Here is a 24618-nt window from a genome sequence, read left to right on the forward strand (position 1 = left end):
TCGAGAGTGAGGAATAGCTCAAGTGGTTAAACCTTTCTTCCCGATTTAAGAAGATAATAGCAAGATTGATTCTCACCCTCGCCCTTGTGCCTCTCTCTAAAAAAAAAAAAAAAAAAAAAAATTTGTGCGTTGTAGGACCTAAGTTAGTTTATTATACAAGTAACATTATACATTCTTACAAAAAATAAATAAATGTATACAAGATAATGCCCGGTTCATTTGAGCTTTGCTTTGATTGTGTGGCTGGTCATATATAAGAATTTCTAATGAACAAATTGGTTTTAGGTAAATGCACTAGAGTAAATTTTTGATAATATTATTGATTTTCATGATTGATGGGGATGCAATCCAGCTATGGAAGAATAAAATACTGCAATGACTACAATATTTTTTGTTGCCATTGAAATGTCATTTTAAAAATTAAATTAACCTCTTCAAATCTTATGAATAAATTTGATAAAAAGGAAATTCATCTCACCAAAGAAGTACATCAAGCACTTCACAATTTATGCCATTCCACTGCTAATAAGACGATTACCGCCCGATGATCAAGGTCTCAACGGCAAATTGACCCTTTAACCATTAATCCTAATTAAGTAAAGGGCAATTGCTACGAGTTCATGTGTACGGGTACAATACGGGACAGATTGGGCAGTAAGCCAGAAATACTTTGTCACGCGACAACACTAAATCAAAATAGTTAGTTCTAACATCACAGCCAATATTCATAATTCTATGTACAGTATTTAACAGCTTCTAGGCTAGAATTTGCTACAAAGTAGAAATTTGTTAGAAGAGTTCAAATTCAGAAATAAACCAAAACGTATCTGATTAGTCATCATGCTTGAATATTGCACAGGAGAACTAATCAATTGAAAACAATACAAAACATTTTGGAGAAAAAAAATACAAAAGAAGCACAAGAGCATAGTTACCTATTAAACATGCAGAAAACAAACATTTCCAGAAACTTGATCAAGCTCAACACAGCAGATGGTTCATAATCACAAAGAGAATTTTATTGGCTAATTTCCTACTCGAGTACTCGATGAGCCAAGTTGCGAAATACTTCGTATCAAAGGAAATAAACAAGTAAACTACTATTTACTAGTATAGAAGACATGCTTCCAATTCAGCTACTAGTGGTTCTAGTATTTGTAATAATGTTCACAACAAAATACTGCAATTTCAAGCAAATTTGGCAGAGTAGAAAGTAGCAGCTTCAGCATGTAATAGATACTAGTACACACTACATAATACGCTATTTGTAGCGGCTTAGAGCATTAATAAACCAAATTGATGACAAATGCTTTCCAGCTCCTTCAACTTCTCCTCAAACTTTGAAGCTGTAACAACATCAGAATTCTCTTCCAGCCATAAAAACGTCTGCTCGATGGCATCCTTTATCTTCTTGTCATAAGTAACAGTCCCAATATTCCCAGAAATATATACTGTTTCCCACATGTTGTTGACATGATTCTCAAGTGCATTTTTAGCTTTCACCATCTTCCTATACTCCTCATCTTGAGCCCTGTATTTTTCAGCCTCTTTGATCATCCTCTCCTTGTCTTTCTTTAAAAGCCGGCCTTGGTAATTGAGGATGGTAATTTGATTCCTGTTTCCAGTGCTTGTTTCCACTCCTGATACGTTAAGGATGCCATTAACATCAATATCAAAGCAGACATCAAAGGTGATGGCACCTGCCGGTGCAGGAGGAAAACCCGAAATAACAAACTCCCCCAACTTATTGTTGTCCTTGGCAATGGTCCTCTCACCTTCAAACACGGAAAATCTCATTCTCGCCTGATTGTCAAATTTAGTTATCCATTTCTTATTCATCATGGCTGGAATGGTTGTATTCCTTGGGATCACAACAACCATGTTATCTAAATAATCCTCAAGACCAAGTGACAAAGGTATGACGTCAACAAGAACAATATCCTTATTACTGCTACTAAGACCACATATGACAGCAGCATGGACAGCTGCACCATAAGCAACAGCCTCATCTGGATTAATGCTTTTGCAAAGGTTCTTTCCATCAAAAAAGGTCTGCAACAATTGTTGAACCTTTGGAATACGGGTTGATCCTCCAACTAGGACAACATCATCAACATCGTGCTTCTCCACCTTGGCATCAGCTAAGCACTTTTCAACTGTGTCCACACATATCCTGAACAAATCTATATTCAGCCTCTCGAAACCTGCACGAGTTATGGTACATGTAAAATCAATGCCCTCAAATAGGCAATCAATCGAAACAGTTGTTTGGGGTATTGAGGAAAGTTCCCTTTTGGCTCTCTCTGAAGCAGCTCTCAGTCTTCCAAGAGCCCTATGATTGTCACTTATGTCTTTTTTGTGCTTCTTCTTAAACTCCTCCACAAGATAACTTACCATTCTGTTATCAAAGTCTTCTCCGCCTAGGTGGGTGTCACCACTAACAGCTTTAACTTTGAATTCACCCTTGTTAATGGCTACCAAGGACACATCAAATGTCCCACCACCTAAGTCAAATATTAGAACATTTTTTGCAGGGGCATCAACAACATTAGCCTTTGTTTCAAGACCATAAGCCATGGCAGCAGCCGTTGGCTCATTGATGATACGAATTACATTGAGCCCTGCAACAGTTCCTGCATCCTTTGTTGCCTGACGCTGGGAATCATTGAAGTATGCTGGAACTGTGACAACAGCATTTTTCACTGAGGTGCCAAGGAAAGCCTCGGCAGTATCTCTCATCTTCATCAAGACCATTGAGGATACCTCCTCAGGTGTGAATCTCTTCTCCTCACCCTTGTAGGAGACCACAATCATTGGCTTTGATTCCGTTCCTAGATCACAACTATCTACAACCTTGAATGGCCACAACTTAATGTCTTTCTGTACATTTTCATCACTGAATTGTCTACCAATAAGCCTCTTTGCATCTGCCATTGATATCATGTAGGGAAGGTTATCAAAAGACTACAATTTCTCATATTCAAAAAGGGAAAAAAACTAAGTAGTAAGGGAAACAGAGCAAATAAGAACAAACCTGTAAATGTTAACATAAAAAATATATAATCATCTGAGCTTCTGGACTAATTATGAATGTTTTGAGCAGATGAGCTCAACATTATTATCTACATGAACGATATAGATCAAATGGAAAGAGTATAGTATCACTGTGCATTTAAATCATTTCCAAACCAACTGATTATACAGCCATTGTAGCACGCGCGCGCGCGCGCGCACACACACACACAATCTTTACAGCAAATGAAGTTCAAAAAGACCATTAAACAGCTGATAGAGATTAGAGAACCTAGCATAAGAGCAATTAGTAACATCATTGAACCATAAACTGAAGGTAACTACTATCAATAGCATGTGCCTTGTGCGCGTCTTTTGTTAGGCACTTATTGTACAGGTGGGTGTTGTGTAAGATTTCGGTGGAAAATTACAACATGTGCAGGCGCTTCCAAGGGAAGAAGTTAACAAATAAGTAAATGACGTCTCGTTGCAAAAGATAAAATGAAAAAACATTCAGCTAAATGAACATACAAATATATCATTTCAAAAACATTCAGCTAAATCAACATACTTTGTATATCATTTCAAAATTGTCACTTTGATGTCCACGTATCTCAATAACTCTTCAAAATTCTATAGTTCATAATTACAGCAACTACCTAATAAGTCTATTTTACTCTTGCATTACTGATTCAACAAATTTCCATTAATTGCCACAATTCAATTCTTCCAAAATTGGATCAATTAATCAACTAACACCCCCATTATGAAACACCCTTCCCCCTTTAAATCACTGAATAATCACCCCTAATTGAACACCCCCATTTATATAGAATTAAACCATTTCCTTAAATTGTAGACCCTAACCCGAAAATCAAGCTCTCATTTTGGAAAGCAATTACTACTCCATAAATTTGATACTAAAACCTCTAACAATCCCTTTGTTAGACATTTACATGCATAGTAATAATGGAAATAAATTTACACATAATACTATAATTAAGCAAGATACATCATAAATGTCCTAATTAATAACAACTAAAAAGAAGAGTGTTTTATCTAAAAAAAATGAGCAGGAAAATAGATGATAAAATAAAAACAAACCAAAGATAGTATTGGCAGTGTTGACAGAAGCTTGGTTCTTGGCACCTTCACCGATGAGGCGGTGGGAGTCAGTGAAAGCAACCCAAGACGGCGTCGTACGGTTGCCCTGGTCGTTGGTTATGATTTCAACACGGTTGTGCCGCCAAACAGCAACACAAGAGTAAGTTGTGCCGAGATCGATTCCGATCACTGGCCACTCTCCAACATTTTCTGCCATTTTCAAATTACACTCAATTAAAGCAGCAGGATGTTTTAAAGATGAACAGGGTATAGAAATTAGAAAAGGTGGAAACTTTAATGGTTTTCCAATTTGTAATTAATAATTATGAATGTAGGATATGGTTTGGTCAACAGTCAACTGGTCAATACCTATGACTACCTTTTCATCACTAGGCCTACTGTATTCATTTGAATTGAATTGAAGTTTTGACTTTTGACTATATATTCTACTTTAAGTCTTTAAGTATTAATTTTGACCATATTTTACTTTAAGATTTTATTTACATAGACCACATTTTATTGATATAATACTACTTTAATACTTGTTCAGTGGTATGTTACAGAGTAATATATATACTTCCTTTATTTATATACTTGTAACAGTTTGACTTTTCAATTGCGATTCTCATGGAAAAAAATACTCTCAATGCTTTTCTGGAAAATGCTCTCAACCATGCTATCAATCCTGAAAACTCTCTTCCTCGGGAAACCTCTGCTGAAGAACAAGATCAACTTGTTCGATCCTCAAAAAAACCCAAAAGAAAAATCAATCACATAAACTGCTCTAAAGAACCTGCTCAACCCCTGAATCCAATCCCACTGCAACCTGAAAATCGAGCACCTGGCAATTCGATGTCCTTTCGTGATATGCTAAACAATGAATCACATCTGGAAAGGGAAAGAATGCAGTTGGGATTAGATGATGATGATGTCTCGGATGATGACGAACCCCCAGATGATGTGCAAGACGACCCAAAATGTCCTGTGATTCTTCTGACCAAGGAGGAAAAACGAAGAATGCGACAGCCATGGAAACACACCCTCATAATCAAAATGTTCAATAGCAAAATTGGTTATATGGCATTGATGAAGAGGTTGAAGAAAAAATGGGAGTTAAAAGGAGGTTTGGTTCTCACTGACATTGGCCACGATTATTTCATTGCTAGATTTTCGAATTTAGGTGACTATAATCATGTGCTAACGCAAGGTCTATGGATGTTCGATGATAACTATCTCACAATCCGCAAATGGATGCCAAAATTTATTCTAGATGATGCTCCTCTAAGATTTCTTACTGCTTGGGTTAGGATCCCTCATCTGGCTGTTGAATACTTTGACAAAGAATTTCTCCAAAAAATTGGGGGAAAAATTAGAAAAGTAATTCGAATTGATACGAATACAGAGCTAGCTCAAAGGGGTCAATTTACAAGACTAAGTGTTGAACTGGATTTAACTAAACCTTTGCTATCCAAATTCTGGCTTAAGGGAAGGTTTTGGCAAATTCAATATGAAGGGTTAAGAATGATTTGTTTTAATTGTGGCAAGATTGGGCATCAAGATGGTAATTGTCCTCTAAAAGAAGCTGCGATGATTGAAGATGCAGAGGTACACAATGTCAATGTTCCTGAGTTGGCTAAAGATGTAGCTCCATCGACCATCGAACAGCATGATTATGGATCGTGGATGTTAGTCAAGAAACCACCTCCAAGGAGGCGTGCAGTCAGAACTGAGAAAGCTCCGGCAACCACTGAGCAACCGAGACAGAATGTGGTACCTAATCATGGCCAAATTCATGAAGCAAAATTTGCGCAAAATAAGTCAAAGGGTTCGAGATTTTTGATTCTAGAGGAGCAGAATAAGGAAACTGAAACTAGTAACAGGGAAATTAATTTGGGAAATATTGTTAGCAATAGCCTTGACTCAAGGGATTCTCCTATGTTAACTGTTAATTTAGGAGATTCTACCCAAAAAGATAATTCCTTTAATGTGGGTAAATCTGCTGAAAATCCATTAATTGGTGGACAATTTTTAGGAGGTGCTAAACATTGGCAACAAATCAAGAAAAAAGATAAAAATAAGCCAAAAAAAATTCTATCAGATTCTACCAATATTCCTATCCCAAATAATTTCCCTACTCCTTCCTTATTCGAATCAACTGGAAAAGAAAACTCAACTGCTATTCCTCAAGCTAACCAAGAAGTCGATACAATAGCCATCCAAAAAGCTGAGACAAAGCAAAACACTGAGCCACAAAATTCCCTACCCTTCACCCATGTCTCCCCAACCACCGAACCCAATTTCAGTCCGAATCCCCCCGGAGAAAATTTTGTGTGTAACAGCTCCGATGACAGAGCCCTACTTGGGCACGGTAGACCCCCTGATTCACTAGATCACAATGGAGATACATTCATGGATGGTAACGGAGCAAATGATGCCGGAACTCATAGTGACTCTGAGGATGCCTTGGAAAGTTAATCAAGCCTTTCGAGAGCTATCTAATGCCTACCATTCCAATTATCCACAGTCAATTGGTCTTATGAATAGTGATCATAATCTTGTTGCTAATTCCTTTCCTATCACGTGTATGGTCTGGAATGTTCAAGGAGCCAAGAGCTGTGAATTTCTTGCGGTCCTTCGTGAAGTAGTTAGAGTAAATAAGCCCATTGTTCTTGCGCTTGTCGAGACACATATGGGAGGTGACCGAGCTACCCAAATTGGGAACACTCTTGGGTATTCGGGTCATACTCGCGTTGATGCGCAAGGATTTAGCGGTGGAATTTGGGTTTATTGGAAGACGGAGCTTGTCACCATTGATCCAATTGAGCAGTCTAATCAATACATCACCATGGAGATTACTAAGGTGGGTGAAGAGCCTTGGTACTTCTCCACAATTTATGCTAGCCCGGACCCCTCTAATAGGCGCGACTTGTGGCGTGACCTCTCTGATTTTGCTAAAAGAAATAACAAACCTTGGCTTCTTGCGGGTGATTTCAATGAAACACGATTTGATTGGGAACGAAATTCAAGTTGTGCGGAAACTTCTCGAAGGAGTAGAAATTTTAACCATTGGGTTCAAGACAATCAACTCATTGAAGTCGAATTCACAGGCCCCTCTCATACCTGGGCTCGAGGAAACTCGGTTAACACTAGACGAAGTGCCAGGTTGGACAGAACCTTATGTAACACTGAATGGGGCTTACGTTTTAGTGCAGCCCGTGTCAAGCATTTACCAGCCTTACAATCTGACCATTGTCCTCTTTTAATCTCCTCGAACGGCTTTGCCCCGATGGATGCCATTGACCGACCATTTAGGTTCCAAGCGGCATGGCTTTCTCACGAAAAATTCACAGAATTCTTGGAATCAAAGTGGCAGTGTTCGGCTCCAATTGTTCCTTTGTTGAATTCTCTTTCCAATGACCTACAAAATTGGAATAAAGAGACTTTCCACAATATTTTTCGAGAAAAAAGAAATTCAAAGTAAGTTGGCTCTTGGTCGGGATTCGGGTTTGATTAAATTGGAGGCTCGATTAAGAAGAGATCCGGATGAGGTGCTTAATCAGGAGGAAATCCTTTGGTATCAAAAGGCCCGGGTTGATTGGATTCAAGATGGTGACCGCAACACTACATTCTTCCATCTTAGTACAATAATTCGAAGATGGAGAAATAGAATAGTTGCTATCAAAGATTCGAATGCTGAGTGGGTACATGACAAAGAACAAGTGAAACAAATTGTGGTGAATTATTTTGCTAACTTGTTTACTGCCGAACAAGACAACAATGTCATCGACATTCCTACAGGGTTGTGCCCTCAATTTTCCCAGGAAGATTGGAGCAAGCTTTGTCGACCTTATACTAAAGCAGACGTTGAATTTGTTATTCAAAATATGGGCTCTCTCAAGGCCCTGGGGCCCGATGGGTTCCAAGCTCTATTATATCAGAAAAATTGGAACTTAGTGGCTCCCAATGTTTATGAGATGGTGTTGGCAGCTCTTGAGGGTAAGGGTCTCCCGGACACTCTTAATGAAACATTCTTAGTCTTGATTCCGAAACTTGATAATCCCGAACTACCTTCTCAATTTCGACCAATTGGCCTTTGCAATGTTACTTATAAAATCATTACAAAGGCAATTGTGAACCGAATTAAGTTGGTTCTTCCGAAAATTGTTGCTCAATCTCAATCAAGCTTTGTGCCGGGGAGACAAATCACGGATAACATTGTGATAGTACAAGAGGTTCTTCATACATTGAAAAGAAAGCAAGGTGGAAAAGGGTATATGACCATTAAAATTGATTTTGAAAAAGCCTACGATAGGCTTAAATGGTCATTCATTAGAGATACTTTACTTGAGATGCACTTCCCGCAAATCATGGTTGAAGTTATTATGGAGTGTGTCACCTCCCCCTCAATGAGAGTTCTTTAGAATGGAGAAAAAACTGAGGTTTTCTATCCTTCAAGGGGCATAAGGCAAGGTGAACCCCTCTCACCATACCTTTTTGTCCTTTGTATGGAAAGGCTTAATCAAGTAATCGAAGAGGCGATTTACAATGAGAAGTGGAAACCTATTTATGCAAGTAGGGGTGGGCCGTTACTTTCAAATCTGTTTTTTGCCGATGATTTAATCCTTTTTGCAGAGGCCTCAGTGGAGCAAGCTTATGTGATTAAGGATTGCCTTGATCGTTTTTGTCATGCTTCGGGACAAAAAGTGAGTCTTCCAAAATCAAGGGTGTATTATTCTCGAAATATACAACCTTCGAATCAAGAAGAAATCAACACTGCCTTGGGGATGCAATCTACAGAAGACTTGGGTTTCTATTTGGGAATGCCGACTTTAACAAATCGTGTCTCAAGGGAAACTTTTGATCACCTCTGTGAAAAACTTGATAGACGCTTGACAGGTTGGAAGACAAAATATTTGTCTTTGGCAGGCCGAATCACTCTCACAAAATCAACCCTCACCACCCTATCAAACTACTCTATGCAGACTGCTAAATTACCTCGCTCAATTTGCGATGATATTGATAGGAAAGCTAAAAGATTTATTTGGGGAAGTTCGGATGAGAAGCAAAAAATTTACCTTCTTTCGTGGGAGACACTGCAGCTGTCGAGAGATAAAGGAGGTCTAGGCCTTCGATCTGCTAGACAAGCCAACTCTGCCTTTCTAACAAAGCTTGGTTGGCGTGTCCTTAAGGAACCTCAAGCCCTTTGGTCTCGTGTTCTTTGTTCCAAATATTGCAAAGGCCGATGTGACATTGATATGTTCATCCCCACTTCTAGCATGTCGAACGTTTGGCGAGGAATAATTGATAATGCTGCTTGGATTAAACGAGGCTTGCAAGTTGCCGTAGGTAATGGTAAAAGAACTCTGTTTTGGGAGCACAATTGGGCCTCTGAAACACCCCTTCGAGAGTTTGCTACTGCCACAATTCTCAGTTCTGTGGAGGGAGCTATTGTAGAAGAAATGTGGGATCACCAAAGCGGTTGGAGATGGGATTTATTTTCTCATCTTCTCCCTGAGCAACAATTGAAGCAAATTGCAGCGTATTCTCTAGTTGATAACCCAGATGCTGATGATGTTCGATACTGGAAAGGCGCTACTAATGGGAACTTCACAATTAAAAGTGTCCTTAAACTAATGAGAGATGATGATGTGATTCCAAGAGACCCCAAGTGGGATCTTGCTTGGAAACTGCCAGTCCAGCAGAGAGTGCGCACTTTCTTATGGCTAGCTTTACATGATAGACTTCTTTGCAATTCGAATAGAATGAAGAGAAAGCTCACTGATGATCCTACATGTCCAAGGTGTAACCCCAACACTGATGAAACCCTGATCCATCTCCTTCGAGACTGCTCAATAGCTCGAGAAATCTGGAAAAAAGTTGGTGGTATGGCTCTTCTCCCTACCTTCTTTTCTGATGATCTCAATGAATGGATAGTAAAGAACCTGGATGCGAATGATCCCATTAAGTCAGAAAAATGGCCGACTTGCTTTGCTACCACTTTATGGTGGATTTGGAGGTGGAGAAACTGTTGGGTTTTTGATAAAAAAGATGAAATTCCGAAAGAAGCAGGAGACTTTATCCTTCACCAAGTTGATGAAGTCTGGAATGTATTCACCAATCCAAAGCCACATCTGATGCAGCAGGGCCAAGGTCCTAAACAGAAAGCTGAAATTTTGGTGCGTTGGTTAGCTCCTCCTCATGGCTGGTGGACTTTGAACACAGATGGTGCTGTGAAAGGGTCTCCTGGGCTAGCTGGTGGGGGAGGAGTCATTAGAGATCCAGAGGGACGCTTTGTCAAGGGCTTTGCTGCTAACTTCGGTATTTGTCATATTCGTATAGAGCTGAACTGTTAGCTCTCGAATATGGTCTCAAGCTAGCAAGACAGGTGGGCATCACAAACATTGTAGTGCAAATGGATAACAAAGCATGTGTAGAAGCAATTTCCAATGCCAACCAACAGCAGGGAGAATGCGTGCACCTAGGTAATAATTGTCGTAATCTTTGTAATTTTTTTGGTTCTTCGTTTGTTATTTTTCATTGTTATAGGGAGGGGAATAGAGTGGCGGATAAACTTGCCAATATGGGTGCTATTCTCCAAGAGAAGGTGGTTTATTTCGATGATCCTCCAATCGAAATAAAGAACCTTCTTTGGGAGGATATGGTGGGGGTGGCTTTGCCACGAATGGTGGTGTAATGTGTGTTCTTGTTCGGGCCTTGCCCTCGTTTGCATCAAAAAAAAAAAAAAAACAGTTTGACTTTTCACATTTTATAGGTTTCACTATAATTGTTTGATTCAATATTATTTTAATATTATATGTTTATAATTTTTATTGGTAATTGATTTATAGATATTAATGATTAAAATAATATGTTAGAAAACGTGACAAGAAACGTGTTGCATTTCTAAAAAAAAAATTTAAAAAAAAAAAATAGTGTTGCAAGTATAAAAAAAAAATAGAGGAAGTAGAAGTAATATACTACTCGTGTATATATTATATTTTTAACAATACTTTTTAGTGATCAAAGTGGAACATTAACAAACATATTGCAGTAAAATGATGCTTTTACTTTTTAGAAGCAATTTATATACTTCCTCTATTTTTTTTTATACTTGTAACACGTCTCTATTGCATATAGTATATAAAAAATTGAGGAAGTATCAAAATAGTATATAGTCTGAGTTTTATATACTATAAGCAAGTATAAAAATATAGTCTTGAGTTTTATACTATAAGCAAGTACTCCGTATAAAATTAGAGGAAGTATATAGACTCAAAAATTCAAAATACTCTGAGTTTTAAACCATAAGCAAGGGAGTATTTTGTCCAAAAAAAAAAAAAAAAAAAAAAAAAAAAAGAGTATAAAAATAGAGGAAAGGATAACAGGATGGAGTCAAAAGTCAAAACGAGTCGCGACTCACGAGTAAAGCATAAGATGAAGCTCTGTTCATCAAAATCAGATAAAGAGGAAGTTCTCAAAATACAGCATGGAAGTAGAAACAATAAACTGAGCTACTGAGTACTGATAACATACAATCAACATTAGATATAATTTCATAAGAGGGACAATAAAACCTGTAGTCATATCAGCTATTCAGCATACTACATCCGTTACATATTATTTGCAACGATTTGACATAAAGTAGAGAGGAAAAATGTCTAATCATTGCAAATAATATGTAACGGAGGTAGTACTTCTAGAGCACAACCAAGTAGTTCAAGAGCCGAGCTTAGAGACCTATTCTACGCATGTGGATAGGATAAAGTGCACAAGCTTTCGAGCTCTTCCAATTTTTCCTCAAACTCAGAAGCCCCAGCGCATTCAGAGTTCTCCTCCAACCACTGTAATATCTGATCGACAGCATCCTTTATCTTCATCTCATTACCTCCCATCTCCATGTTACTGTAATCATTCACTTTTTCCCACAATCTGTTGGCATAGCTCTCTAAAGCACTCTTAGCTTTCACCCTCTTCCTTTGTTCATCATCTTGAGCCTTGTATATTTCAGCCTCATGCACCATCTTCTCTATCTCCTCCTTTTGAAGCCGCCCCTGGTGGTTTGTAATGGTGATCTGCTGTCAAAGTCCCCACCGCCAAGGTGTGTGTCTCCACTTATTGCTTTGACTTTAAATTCCCCCTTTTCTATGCCTACTAAAGAAACATCAAATGTCCCACCACCTAAGTCAAAGATTAAAACATTTTTTGAAGGAGCATCAATACTTGTAGCCTTTGTGTCAATACCATAAGCAATGGCAGCAGCTGTTGGCTCATTGATGATACGGACAACATTGAGTCCTGCAATGGTTCCGGCGTCTTTAGTTGCCTGGCGCTGGGAGTCATTAAAATATGCAGGTACTGTGACAACAGCGTTCTTTACTGTGCTACCAAGGAAAGCCTCTGCAGTATCTTTCATCTTCACAAGGACCATTGAAGATATCTCCTCAGGTGTGAACCTTTTCTCTTCACCTCTATAGGTGACCTGAATCAGTACAGGCTTATCTTCATTTCCTGAATTGGCACCATTTACAACCTTAAATGGCCACAATTTGATGTCATTTTGTACAGTTTCATCATTGAATCTTCTACCAATAAGCCTCTTTGCATCTATCATTGATAAGCATGTAAAGAAATTTGTTTGAACTTAGTATAATACAAAATACTCTACAAAAATTGATTGTAAAAACTATACAATAATTTTTAATTGTGGGCTTGTTGCTGAAGACAAATCTCAACATTTACATACAAATAAAACTAAACATTAGGTGGTTCGAAGTAATTCTATTATTACCAAAGATTATGTTTGACATAAATTTATTCTAGTCCTTGGATTTGTTGCATGGTCATTAATTTCAAAGGTGATGGAAAATTTCATTTCTTTACATATCCCAACTTCCAATTCTCTACATCTATTCAGATGAGATGAAATTAGAACTTTAACTCTTCCTCAGAGATTATTCCAAACATACATTTACAACGGTGTTAAGATTTACAAAGTAAGATCCTATCCAGTTTTGATTTGGGAAGATGATCAAACATGGGAGCAAGGGGTGTAGCATAGAAAATGCAATTTCCATTGAAGCAGGAGTCATGACCTACCTAATTCATCCACAATGATAATTACACCAAATTACATGGTATACAATAATTATGCATTAAAATTTTAAAAAATGGTTATATGTTACAAAGCTAGCATATTTTACTTAACCAAGCCGCAAATAATTATATGTGGTTCACAATTTTATTTTATTTTTGGGGAGGAAGATGTCAAGGCACACTAAATAACCAAACAAAACATATGGATCGATTTTACATGTGTTTCAATGAGGAAATGCTCAAATACAAATTGTTTAAAACAGTAAGAGCATAATCCAAAACAATCATAGCTTTCAAAAAAGGGTCCGGGTCCTAGTCCTGATCAAAGGTGACTCTAATACCTGATGTTCTCCTAATTGAAATCCTCATTCTATGGTAAGAGCATCCTACTTGGCTATATGGCTTCTCTTCCTGCAGTGAAAGCCTTTAAAAGATGTTCTTTGATTTGCATAAACCTCATTACATATAATCTAGTTCAAAATCCCTAGCATAAATTAAGTACTCATATTTTATTAACAGCTGAACATCGTTAATTTTGACAGCAAAGTTGTCAAAATGCATGCATTGTGATAATAATCAGTGATTTATTTTTTTATTGGACTAAATGCAAATAATTGTAGCCTGAATTCTATAACAAAAGTGCAATTTCAATTTATCATGTCATTCAATATTACAAGTTCCAGCTTCCAATACATTATAGCTAAAGGACAGAAAGCCAAAAAAGTCCTATTTTTTTACCTTAATCTTGCATCTAAGTAATACTTCGTAATAACATCTAAGTGCTCCCTCCGTCCCTAATTGACAGGTAAATAAACTAAGCTAAAGCAAGGAGAGATAGAGGAAGAAATGTACCAAAGACGGTGTTAATGGGGTTCAAGGCTGCTTGATTCTTGGCAGCTTCACCAATAAGGCGGCCGGAGTCAGTGAAAGCAACCCAAGACGGAGTTGTACGATTACCCTGATCATTTGTTATGATTTCAACACGATTGTGACGCCAAACAGCAACACAAGAGTAAGTTGTACCAAGATCTATTCCGATCACTGGCCATTCTCCTACCTTTTCTCCCATTTACATAGACAAACCCCAAACCAGTAACTACACAAAGAAAAGAGGGGGAAAAAGCTTTAAAACATTAGAAATTCAGAGTTCCGAATATGGTATGTTGTCAATTTATAGTAGAATGTTAGCATTGTAAATTATGCTGAATTTTGCAATAAACATTTAAACTTTTAGCAAAAATAAATAAAAAATTAAAACCCTAAACTCTAACTAAGCCGTTAATAACAAACAAAAAAAAAATTTAATTCAACTACGAAAAATGATGTACATAAAACAATCAGATAAAATAACACACGATTTTGCAAGAACAACTTAACTTTTTAAACAAATAATAATTCTAAACACTAACTAAGCATTTATTAACAAACAAATAAAATTCAAGGATGAAAAATGAAGTAAGCAATCAGATAAACAACATACCTTATGCGCGGATATTAATTTGCGTGGAGATTTCAATCTTTTAGCTAAATTTCAATTTATTTATTTTTTTTTGACAGGCTATACCTGACTTGAGGGGTTCAGTTAGGGATTACTCGATCAGGGGTTACTTGAGAGGTAAACCCTAGCCGAGTAACTCAAGTAATCCCGATGGCCCGACCACACAGTATGACCATGCACATAAAAAAAATCTCTCTCCTTTTTTGGGTTACATTTTGACCACACAAAATTCTAAATAAGTTAATTGACCTAATTAAATAATATAAGAGATAAAGTGGGATAGTTGGAATATTAAAGATTGTAAACGAACGATAGTACGTATGGGTGTACTTTATTCACATGATTTTCACTTAGCTGGACTTATAATAACTTATCTGAATTTATTAAAACTTATTTTATATGTAATTTGAACTTGGGTCAACTTTATCAAAACTTATTTTCCTAAACTGAACTTATTTTTTCTTAACTGAATTTATCTTTACTACTATATATACATTAATCTTATTAGACCTGAAATTAGAGGTGATAAAAAATCGGGTCGGGCCGGGCCTTAATACAATTTCTCGTGCCCAAACCCGTAAAAAAGGTAGCCAGCTTGTCGGGCCAAAACATACTAACGGAAACTTAACGGCAAGGGTACAATAGAGTCACTAAGTGGACTTTGGGGTTATAGTGTAGACTTTTCAAAAACGATGGACACAATGTAGAATTTCAAAGTCTTCAGGGTTATAATGTAGAATTTCCCAAAATTATTTTTTCCATCTTAAGCTAAGTACGACTGTGAAAAACCATCGTACTTTAAAATCCTAAGAAGTTAACTAATCTAGTATTTAAACATTAAATCTATTGCTCATTAAAAAAAAAATTTAAAAAAAAAAAAAAACATTGAGTCTAGTGGGCTACAAGTTTACAACATAAAACAATAAAATGAAAACACAAAAACAAATCAAACTAATATACTAGTAAGTTCATAATCTATCATGCTGAAATTTGCATTTCCATATTTTTATCAAGCAGATGATTTCGAATAAACGAAAGTAAAAGAAACTAGGAATGCATGAAGTGAGATTCATTTTAGCATACGTCAAAGTTGAATAATAACAACAATATACTTCAAGTAGCATAAACCAAATTTAGGCTAATCTAGCAGTTCAAATATTTTTAAGTTTCAAGTACAACAACCAAAAATTGATGATGTACAATCAAAAGGAACTAACATTACTGCTACACTTTGTCAAAAAAAAAAAAAAATTAACATTACTGCTACATGCAATAGCTAGCAGAGGAATTCTCTAGCTAGCATGTTTTTGCCCTCTTGGAAGGAAGATGTTGACAAACATTTTCCAGCTCTTTCAACTTCTCCTCAAACTTAGAAGCCTCAATAGCATCAGTATTCTCTTCCAGCCATTGCAGTGTCTGTTTGACCGCCTCGATACCATCTATTACCTTCACATTAGCTTCCCACATAGAGTTTGCATAATTCTCAAGTGCATTCTTAGCTTCAATCATCTTCCTGTATTCATTATCTTGAGCCTTGTATATTTCCGCCTCTTCTATCATCCTCTCTATGTCATCTTTTGAAAGCCGCCCTTGGTGATTGAGAATAGTGATTTGGTTCTTCTTTCCTGTGCTCGTCTCTACTGCTGAAACAGTCAGTATACCATCAGAGTCAATATCAAAACACACATCAAACTTTATGACACCTCTTGGTGCTGCAGGAAAGCCGGAAATTCTACACTTGCCCAGCAAATTGTTGTCTTCAGCAATGGGTCTCTCGCCCTCATATATACAGAATGAGGCGGCAGTCTGATTGTCAGATGAAGTAACCTGAGTCCGATTTATCTTTGCAGGAATGGTTGTGTTCCTCGGAAGAAAGACCGTCATTTTCCCTGTTAAATCCTCCAGACCAAGTGATAAAGGTGTGACATCCACAATACGATATCCTTATTACTTTTACCAACCCCGCTCAACACAGCAGCATGGACTGCTGCACCATAAGCAACAGCCTCATCTGGGTTCATGCTTCTGCAGAGCTCCTTTCCATCAAAGAAATCCTGCAACAACTGCTGAACCTTTGGAATTCGAGTTGACCCACCAACAAGGACAACATCATGAACTTCATGTTTTTCTATCTTGGCATCACTTAAGCACTTTTCGACAGTGTTTACACATTTCCTAAATAAATCAATATTTAAATTCTCAAAACGAGCACGAGTTATAGTTGATGTGTAATCTATCCCCTCATAAAGGCAATCAAATTCAACAGTAGTTTGAGGAATTGAAGAAAGCACCCGTTTAGCTCTCTCTGAAGCAGCCCGCAATCTCCCAAGAGCCTTAGAATTCACACTAATATCTTTTTTGTGCTTTCTCTTAAACTCGTCCAAGAAACTACGTACCATTCTGTTGTCAAAGTCCACCCCGCCTAGGTGAGTCTCTCCACTTATTGCTTTGACTTTGAACTCCCCCTTCTCTATGACTACCACCGAAACATCAAATGTCCCACCACCAAGGTCAAAAACTAAAATGTTTGTCGCATCAGTGTCGCCACAAGTAGCCTTTGTGTCAAGACCGTAGGCCATTGCAGCAGCTGTTCGCTCATTGATTATACGAACAACATTGAGCCCTGCAATTGTTCCAGCATCTTTAGTTGCCCGACGTTGGGAATCATTGAAGTAAGCTGGAACCGTCACAACAGCGTTCTTCACTGTGCTCCTAAGTAAAACCTCTGCAGTATCTTTCATTTTCCTAAGAACCATGGAAGATACCTCCTCAGGAGTAAATCTCTTCTCCTCACCCCTATAGGAGACCGCAATCATTGGCTTATCTTCTTTTCCAAAATCAGTACCATCAATAACTTTAAACGGCCACAATCTTATGTCATTTTGTACAGATTTATCACTGAACCTTCTACCAATAAGCCTTTTTGCATCTGTCACCGCGGGGCGGGGTGGGGGTGGTTAGAACTTAGCAGTGTAGAGAATATATCACAAAAAATTAATTGATTGAAAAAGCCAACACAATATTATAGATTGCAACCTTAGGAAGATTCAAAAATTTATATAGAATTAAACTAAACATTAGACGTTCTTATTATCTTACCAAAAGTGGAGGATGACAAAATTATAGTCGATCTAACCCTCTAAAGTCTCAAGTTGTATTTAACGAAGCAATCTAAAATTATATACTTCCTCCGTTTTTTAAATATTAGAAAGTATCACAAATATTGCACCATTTCTATTTTAGAAAAATAAATACTTGTGTTCACACTACAAATACCAAATATACCCTTACTTTTCAACACTTAAATTTTTTTTATGTATACCATCACATGGGCAATCTTGTATTTTTATTTTTCTCTCTCATCCTTTTTACCACTACCAAAAATCTTGTGCCAACCTCATATGGTGCAATAAAAAAAGAACGGAGGAAGTACTTCATTGTACAATACTAGACCTTCATCAATTTTGACAGCAATATAGTCAATACTTGTAATTATATTTAAATTATGTAATGATAATTGAATCTAGATTGAACAAAAACATAAATTCATCACTTTGTTAAATTAAATAAATTTTACAAGTTCCAGCCACTTATACAGCTATACTAAGCTAAAGGGACAGAAAGCCAGCAGAGAAGTTTTGTTTCTATTTTCCTTATATTACCTTACACCTAACAAACAATAATGTCCACTCTCTCGGTCTCTAATAAGGCAAGCAAATGAAACAAGTTAAAGCAGGGAAAGAAACTTACCAAAGATGGTGTTGGTGGGGTTCAAGGAGGCTTGATTCTTTGCAGCTTCACCAATAAGGCGCCCAGAGTCAGTAAAAGCAACCCAAGATGGTGTGGTACGGTTACCCTGATCATTTGTTATGATTTCGACACGATCATGGCGCCAAACTGCAACACATGAGTAAGTTGTACCGAGATCGATTCCGATCACTGGCCATTCTGTTTTTCCACCCATTTCTCACCAACCCTCAAAGCAGTTCCAATAGCAGCTACTCTTAAAGCGGAAGGAGGGAAAACAGTTGAATGACGTTTGAGCTTCACAGTACTGATTAACTTCTAAAGGTTATTTTATTTACCATTTTATAGTAGGATGTTAACTTTTCAAAATGTCTTCTTCTTGTGACTGTCAAAATTCCGCTAAATACTTCCTCGCGTTTTTCAAAGAATAGGAAAAGGCAGAGTAATTCCTTGTAAACAAAAATCATTTAGCAACATGCATACTATAATTACTGTTAATAAAATTTCTAGGAAATTTCAAGTTCATATAAACAAGGGGGTGTCTCTTCGTATATTACAACACATTTATCTTATGACTAAGATAAGTTTTTAAAGACAGAGGAACTAAGGAAGCACTGTTCATTGTGTTGAATATCAACTAAATTTGACTGGATAATAATGTATTGCAGAGTATATATAATTTTGAAATGTTCATACTCCATATTTTGAAGATAATTGAAAACAATTTGGACAATAAAAGTATCATATGCTGTCAATGATTATCATAATAAATCAAATGAAACTCAGAAAATGCCGCCCTGCATCAACAGGAGAAGCAAAAAAAAAAAAAATTTAAAAAAAAAAAAAACAAAAAAAAAAAACTTGTATATGGTATCTAACCAGGCACCAAATAAACATGACCCAAAACTATACCAAAACAAGTCACAATACTTCCCAGTTAACTGTGAATTCACTGCGGTACAGGGTCGTCTGCAAACATAACAAGTTAGACATAATTCACATAAAAGCCAAAGGCTATAGTCGTTAACTCAACCCATTTCATGTTATGTTATTTCTGAGGTTATTCAATCAACAACTTAAAGACATTTCTTCAGTATATTATGTTGCTATAGAATAAATGAAAATTAACAAAATAGTAATTGTGTGACAAGGACGGAAGAAGTTGAAACAAGTCAAATAATGTACTGTACAAAGAACCATCACCTGCAGTGAACTTCAGGATAAACAATCAGGTTCATCTGTGTGTACCACAATGAAACTTTGCAAATGATTATCAGGGTTGCATGATTGAACGTGATTGAACTAAGAAACAGTACAAACTAAGAAGTAAGATAGTTGCATAATTCCAAGCTGCCAAGTAAATAAACCTCAGAAAATGATGGAAAACAATACTCTACTATAAATTGTTTAAAACTTTAAATCATGTAAAACTCTAGGCTATTTTTACTTTCACCTACTAGTACTAGTAGGCGTAGTAGCAGTTCAAATTAAAGATCAGTAGGTGTCCAAGTAAAAGAGACAAAAGTTGGTATACCAATCACACTTTTATCAGAGTACTAACATTGCTACATAACTTGGCACCAATCAGCTAGACTTAGAAGGAAAATGTTGACAGATGCTTTTTAGCTCTTTTAGCTTGTCCTCAAATTTAGAAGCCTCGGTGACATCAGAATTCTCTTCTAGCCATTGGAGTGTCTGCTCAATGGCATCCTGTACTTTCTTCCCATAAGCATACACTGCTTCTCGCATGTTATTGGCATAGTTTTCAAGAGCATTTTTGGCTTCCACCATCTTCTTATGCTCCTCATCTTGATTCTTGTAATTTTTAGCTTCTTCTTTCATTCTGTCTATGTCTTCCTTTAAAAGTCGACCTTTATGATTACGAATAGTGATTTGATTCTTGCTTCCTGTACTTGTTTCTACCGCCGATACTGTAAGAATGCCGTCAACATCAATACTGAAGCACGCATCAAACTTGATGAAACCTTTTGGTGCTGGTGGGAAACCTGCAACTTTAAACTCACCCAATAAATTATTTTCTTTAGCTATGGATCGCTCACCCTCAAACACATAGAAAGACACATCTGTTGGATTATCTATTGCATTGTACCTACTTTGATACATCTTTGCTGGGATGATTGTATTCCTAGGAATCACAACACTCATTTTACCATCACGATAATCCTCAAGACCAAAAGAAATAGGTGTTGCATCCAGAAGAGTGATATCCTTAAAACTGCTACCAACATCACACATTATAGCAGCTTGGATAGCTGCACCATAAGCAACAGCCTCATCTGGATTAATATTTTTGCAGAGCTCCTTGCCATCAAAAAATGTTTGCAGCAACTGCCGAATCTTTGGTATACGGGTTGATCCACCAACTAAGACAACATCATGAACATCTTGCTTTTCCACCTTGGCATCTTGTAAGCACTTTTCAACTGTATCCACACAAGTTTTAAACAAATCCATATTTAATTTCTCAAACCTTGCACGAGTTATGGTTGAAGTAAAATCAATACCCTCAAAAAGGCAATCAATTGCAATAGTGGTTTGGGGAGCTGATGAAAGTTCCCTTTTGGCTCTCTCCAAAGCAGCCCTCAATCTTCCAAGAGCCCTATGATTGCCACTAATGTCTTTTTTGTGCTTCCTGTTAATCTCTTCCACAAGATAACTTAACAATCTGTTGTCAAAGTCCCCTCCACCAAGGTGGGTGTCACCACTGACAGCTTTAACTTTAAATTCACCCTTTTTTATGGCTACCAAGGAGACATCAAATGTCCCACCACCAAGGTCGAAGACTAAAACAATTTTTTCAGGGGCATCACTACCATTAGCCTTTGTGTCAAGACCATAAGCCATGGCAGCAGCCGTTGGCTCATTGATTATACGAACAACATTAAGCCCTGCAATGGCGCCAGCATCTTTTGTTGCCTGACGCTGGGAATCATTAAAATATGCTGGAACTGTGACAACAGCATTCTTCACTGAGGTGCCAAGGAAAGCCTCAGAAATATCTTTCATCTTCATCAGAACCATTGATGATAATTCCTCAGGTGTGAATTTCTTCTCCTCACCCTTATAGGCAACTACAATCATTGGCTTATCATCTTTTCCTGGATCAGTACAACCTACAACCTTGAATGGCCACAACAACATGTCGTTTTGTACAATCTCATCACTGAATCTTCTGCCAATAAGCCTCTTTGCATCTGTCAATGATATAGTGCAGGGAAGGTAATATAAAAGTAAGTTAAACTGAAAGCACAATCTGGCCTGTAATATTCATTGGAATTAAGATATTGAAAGAACTTCAATTATATCAACTACCTACAGCTTTTAAAGCAGTCAAGAAATACACATGAATGAGTTGCTTTTAAGTACTTAATCTTTTGGAATAGTCATGAATTGCACACATACACAAACACATAAAATTAAATATAAAACCATGTTACCGCAAAGATCATCAAAATGTAGAAACAACCCCTAACATATTAACAATTATCAATCCCGAAGAACAATAAACCAAAAGCGTCTAATTGCATCGACCTCTGCCCTGTGAAGTATTTGTTACATGTTCATATTATCTGTGTACTAACTGGAAAAAAAAAATAAAAAAATAAAAAAATAAAAAAAATAAAAAATAAAAAAATAAAAATAAAAAATTGCATCTTTGTTTAAACAATCTTACAAACTACAAAATTCACTAGTTAAAATTTACACGAGCTTTAAGTTTTCTATTTAACTGGGTAATCTATTTTCACCTCCCACACAAGATGCTTGTGATTGATCTTGAAGTCTTGAACCCCCACATGGTGTCCATTCTTATCCCAGTAGATATCTAATGCTTGCTATACACTAGAATACTACTCCTGATACTGATACTTATTTTTTCTTACCACTTTGAGTCTTTGATTAGCTTGCAGTGTACTGTTCACCATTTTTTTTTTGTTGCTTAGTATTTTCTCGGTTTCTTAGCTTCAAGTTTTTAAACAGATCATTATTAGCAAGCAATGTAAAGAAACAGAAACTGAAATTGCAGGGAAGAATAAACAGAAGTGTGTTGCTGCTACAAATGATGTAGTTTTTTTAAAAAAAAAAATTTACAGAAAATGTGAAACTTAAAACAGTTCTTGCAAGACTAGGACACATTTCTTTATCTAATATTTTGTAACTGTACAGTTCACCATATTCTATTGACAGAGAAATATCAAAGATTATAATTAACAAAGGGTCAAAATGATACTAATATTGTACTCCGTACTTGATTGCAGGGAGCTGACTCAAGTCTTTCAAGAAGTGAAGTTTGATTTTGTAAAGAAAACAACAGGTTGAGTGGTGCATCTTTTTGGCAAAAAACATTTTGCAGAGTAAAGTACTTGAAACAGAATGTGTACACATTCCGATCCCTTCACCTTGATAATAGTAGAGAACCTCCCCTGTGTACCCGGATACACTAAGATCATATAAATGAGGAATATTTACCCTTGGATAAGCTTAGCATTAGGTGTAACCGGATACATAATAGAATTTATAGCAAATATATTGGTTAACTAGTTAGTGAGCATTCAATCAGTAACCGGATACATATTAGAATTTATAGCAAATATTTTGATTAACTAGTTAGTGAGCATTCAATCAGTCATTAAGTGATTTCATTAGGCTAAATTGAGTGGTTGTCAGGAACTTCTAGCTAAATGAATAAATAAATAAAGTAATCATCAACTTTAAAAAACAAAACTCCCTTCATCTCTAACGACACATTTGGAAACTGGTTATAAATAGCATTACCGTCTACCATTTGAATGAACACTAATATTCCGTAATACCTATAGATTACACACAAATTCATCCTAATTACCACCATTTATGACTACATTCCAAATGGACCATCGAAATATTTCTTGTTTTGACACTGTAGGTTTGTCAATGCACATCTTTGCTCACTGATTAATATCTCTAATTACTTGTCAGTAAAAATTATTCATGTACCAACTCTTACAAGTTACTCTATGCTAATTGCTCCCATTTTCTGTAGAACTTGATTAATCTATGCAAATTGCTTGCATCAATTTTATATTTTTATACAAATTAGATGTATGACATGTGAATAATTGCAAGAATATAAACTCAAAAGGATCGATTACACTATAATTTGAAAATCACACCCTACTAATATAACCCTTAATTGCCATGAGTGAAAATTTTAGTGTATGAGTAATTGAGTATGATTGAAATAAAGTAGTTGAATCCAATGTTAATTATAATTAAATTCATCCAATTATGAAAAAAAAAATTGCATATCAAAAATCAAATAACCAGCTTACTGTAGCAAAACTATAATAAAGCAAGTAAATTGAAAACAGGAAAATAGAGAGAAACCAAAGATAGTATTGGCGGTGTTGAAGGAAGCTTGGTTCTTGGCACCTTCTCCAATAAGCCGGTGGGATTCAGTAAAAGCGACGCACGATGGGGTCGTGCGGTTGCCTTGGTCGTTGGTAATGATTTCGACACGGTCGTGCCGCCAAATTGCAACACAAGAGTAAGTGGTACCGAGATCGATTCCGATCACCGGCCATTCTATTACTCCCATTTTTAATTTTTCCTTGTTACTTAAAGTAATAATCAATGAACTGTAATTTTAGTTCTACAGAAAAGCAGAAATGAAAACTAGGTAAAAGTTTTTTCAAATTCAAGTTAGTTCTGAAGTTCTTAATTATGGTTAAGTTGCCATTTTATAGCAAAGTAAGGGTAATCTCAGGAAAATTTAAATTTGTGACTGCTGAAATTCCAAATTTATCCTTTTCTCTTTTACAAAGATTGACGAGTGTCTCTTCGTAAACTGAAGCCATTTACTCCCGAGCAAAGTAAGGGTAATCTCAGGAGTATTTATTTATTTTTTGACTTGCAAATAAATTGCCCTATATGGCTATATCTTGACTTACAAATAAGGGGCCGTTTGGTTGGGGGTAATCAGGAAAGGGAATGGGAATTAACTGGCCCGATTCCCTTTGTTGATGTTTGTTTAGCACTTTTATTCATTCCCTTTACCCTCCCCATTACCCCAAATCCTTCCAACTTCATTCCCCGCCCCCCTAGGTATTTCCATTTTCATTCCCAATCCACCTTCACACCACCACAACACCACCGCCGCCCCTACC

At 36.7% G+C, this 24618-nt stretch overlaps 3 protein-coding genes and 1 pseudogene across 3 annotated transcripts; all 4 read right to left on the minus strand.

The window, feature by feature from the left end:
* Positions 1-1085: 1085 nt before the first annotated feature.
* Positions 1086-4350, minus strand: LOC145638120 (heat shock cognate 70 kDa protein-like). The gene is made up of 2 exons (XM_081689080.1): positions 4117-4350; positions 1086-2927 (listed from the first exon to the last, which is right to left on the minus strand). Exons 1-2 carry the CDS (start codon positions 4331-4333, stop codon positions 1276-1278), a joined length of 1869 nt encoding a protein of 622 aa, XP_081545206.1. The 5' UTR covers positions 4334-4350; the 3' UTR covers positions 1086-1275.
* Positions 4351-12142: 7792 nt separating this feature from the next.
* LOC145640511 (heat shock cognate 70 kDa protein 1-like) lies at positions 12143-14538 on the minus strand. Its single transcript, XM_081691780.1, has 2 exons — positions 14062-14538; positions 12143-12720 (listed from the first exon to the last, which is right to left on the minus strand). Exons 1-2 carry the CDS (start codon positions 14276-14278, stop codon positions 12143-12145), a joined length of 795 nt encoding a protein of 264 aa, XP_081547906.1. The 5' UTR covers positions 14279-14538.
* A 1356-nt stretch (positions 14539-15894) lies between these two features.
* LOC145638121 (heat shock cognate 70 kDa protein-like) lies at positions 15895-18671 on the minus strand (annotated as a pseudogene).
* A 1367-nt stretch (positions 18672-20038) lies between these two features.
* Positions 20039-24050, minus strand: LOC145640512 (heat shock cognate 70 kDa protein-like). Its single transcript, XM_081691781.1, has 2 exons — positions 23840-24050; positions 20039-21669 (listed from the first exon to the last, which is right to left on the minus strand). The coding sequence occupies exons 1-2, from the start codon at positions 24048-24050 to the stop codon at positions 20039-20041; spliced, it is 1842 nt and encodes a 613-aa protein (XP_081547907.1).
* Between the last annotated feature and the right edge of the window lie 568 nt (positions 24051-24618).

Source organism: Chenopodium album, chromosome 7 (assembly GCF_948465745.1).
Source record: "Chenopodium album chromosome 7, dcCheAlbu1.1, whole genome shotgun sequence".
Lineage (NCBI taxonomy): Eukaryota > Viridiplantae > Streptophyta > Magnoliopsida > Caryophyllales > Amaranthaceae > Chenopodium > Chenopodium album.

Excerpts from the sequence above, each read along its gene's own strand:
- LOC145638120 (XM_081689080.1), bottom strand. The coding sequence starts at position 4,333 with ATGGCAGAAAATGTTGGAGAGTGGCCAGTGATCGGAATCGATCTCGGC. Across the intron at positions 2,928-4,116 it reads CACTGCCAATACTATCTTTG|ATGCAAAGAGGCTTATTGGT; the intron begins GTTTGTTTTTAT and ends TATCAATGGCAG.
- LOC145640512 (XM_081691781.1), bottom strand. The coding sequence starts at position 24,050 with ATGGGAGTAATAGAATGGCCGGTGATCGGAATCGATCTCGGTACCACT. Across the intron at positions 21,670-23,839 it reads CACCGCCAATACTATCTTTG|ATGCAAAGAGGCTTATTGGC; the intron begins GTTTCTCTCTAT and ends TATCATTGACAG.
- LOC145640511 (XM_081691780.1), bottom strand. The coding sequence starts at position 14,278 with ATGGGAGAAAAGGTAGGAGAATGGCCAGTGATCGGAATAGATCTTGGT. Across the intron at positions 12,721-14,061 it reads CCCCATTAACACCGTCTTTG|ATGCAAAGAGGCTTATTGGT; the intron begins GTACATTTCTTC and ends TATCAATGATAG.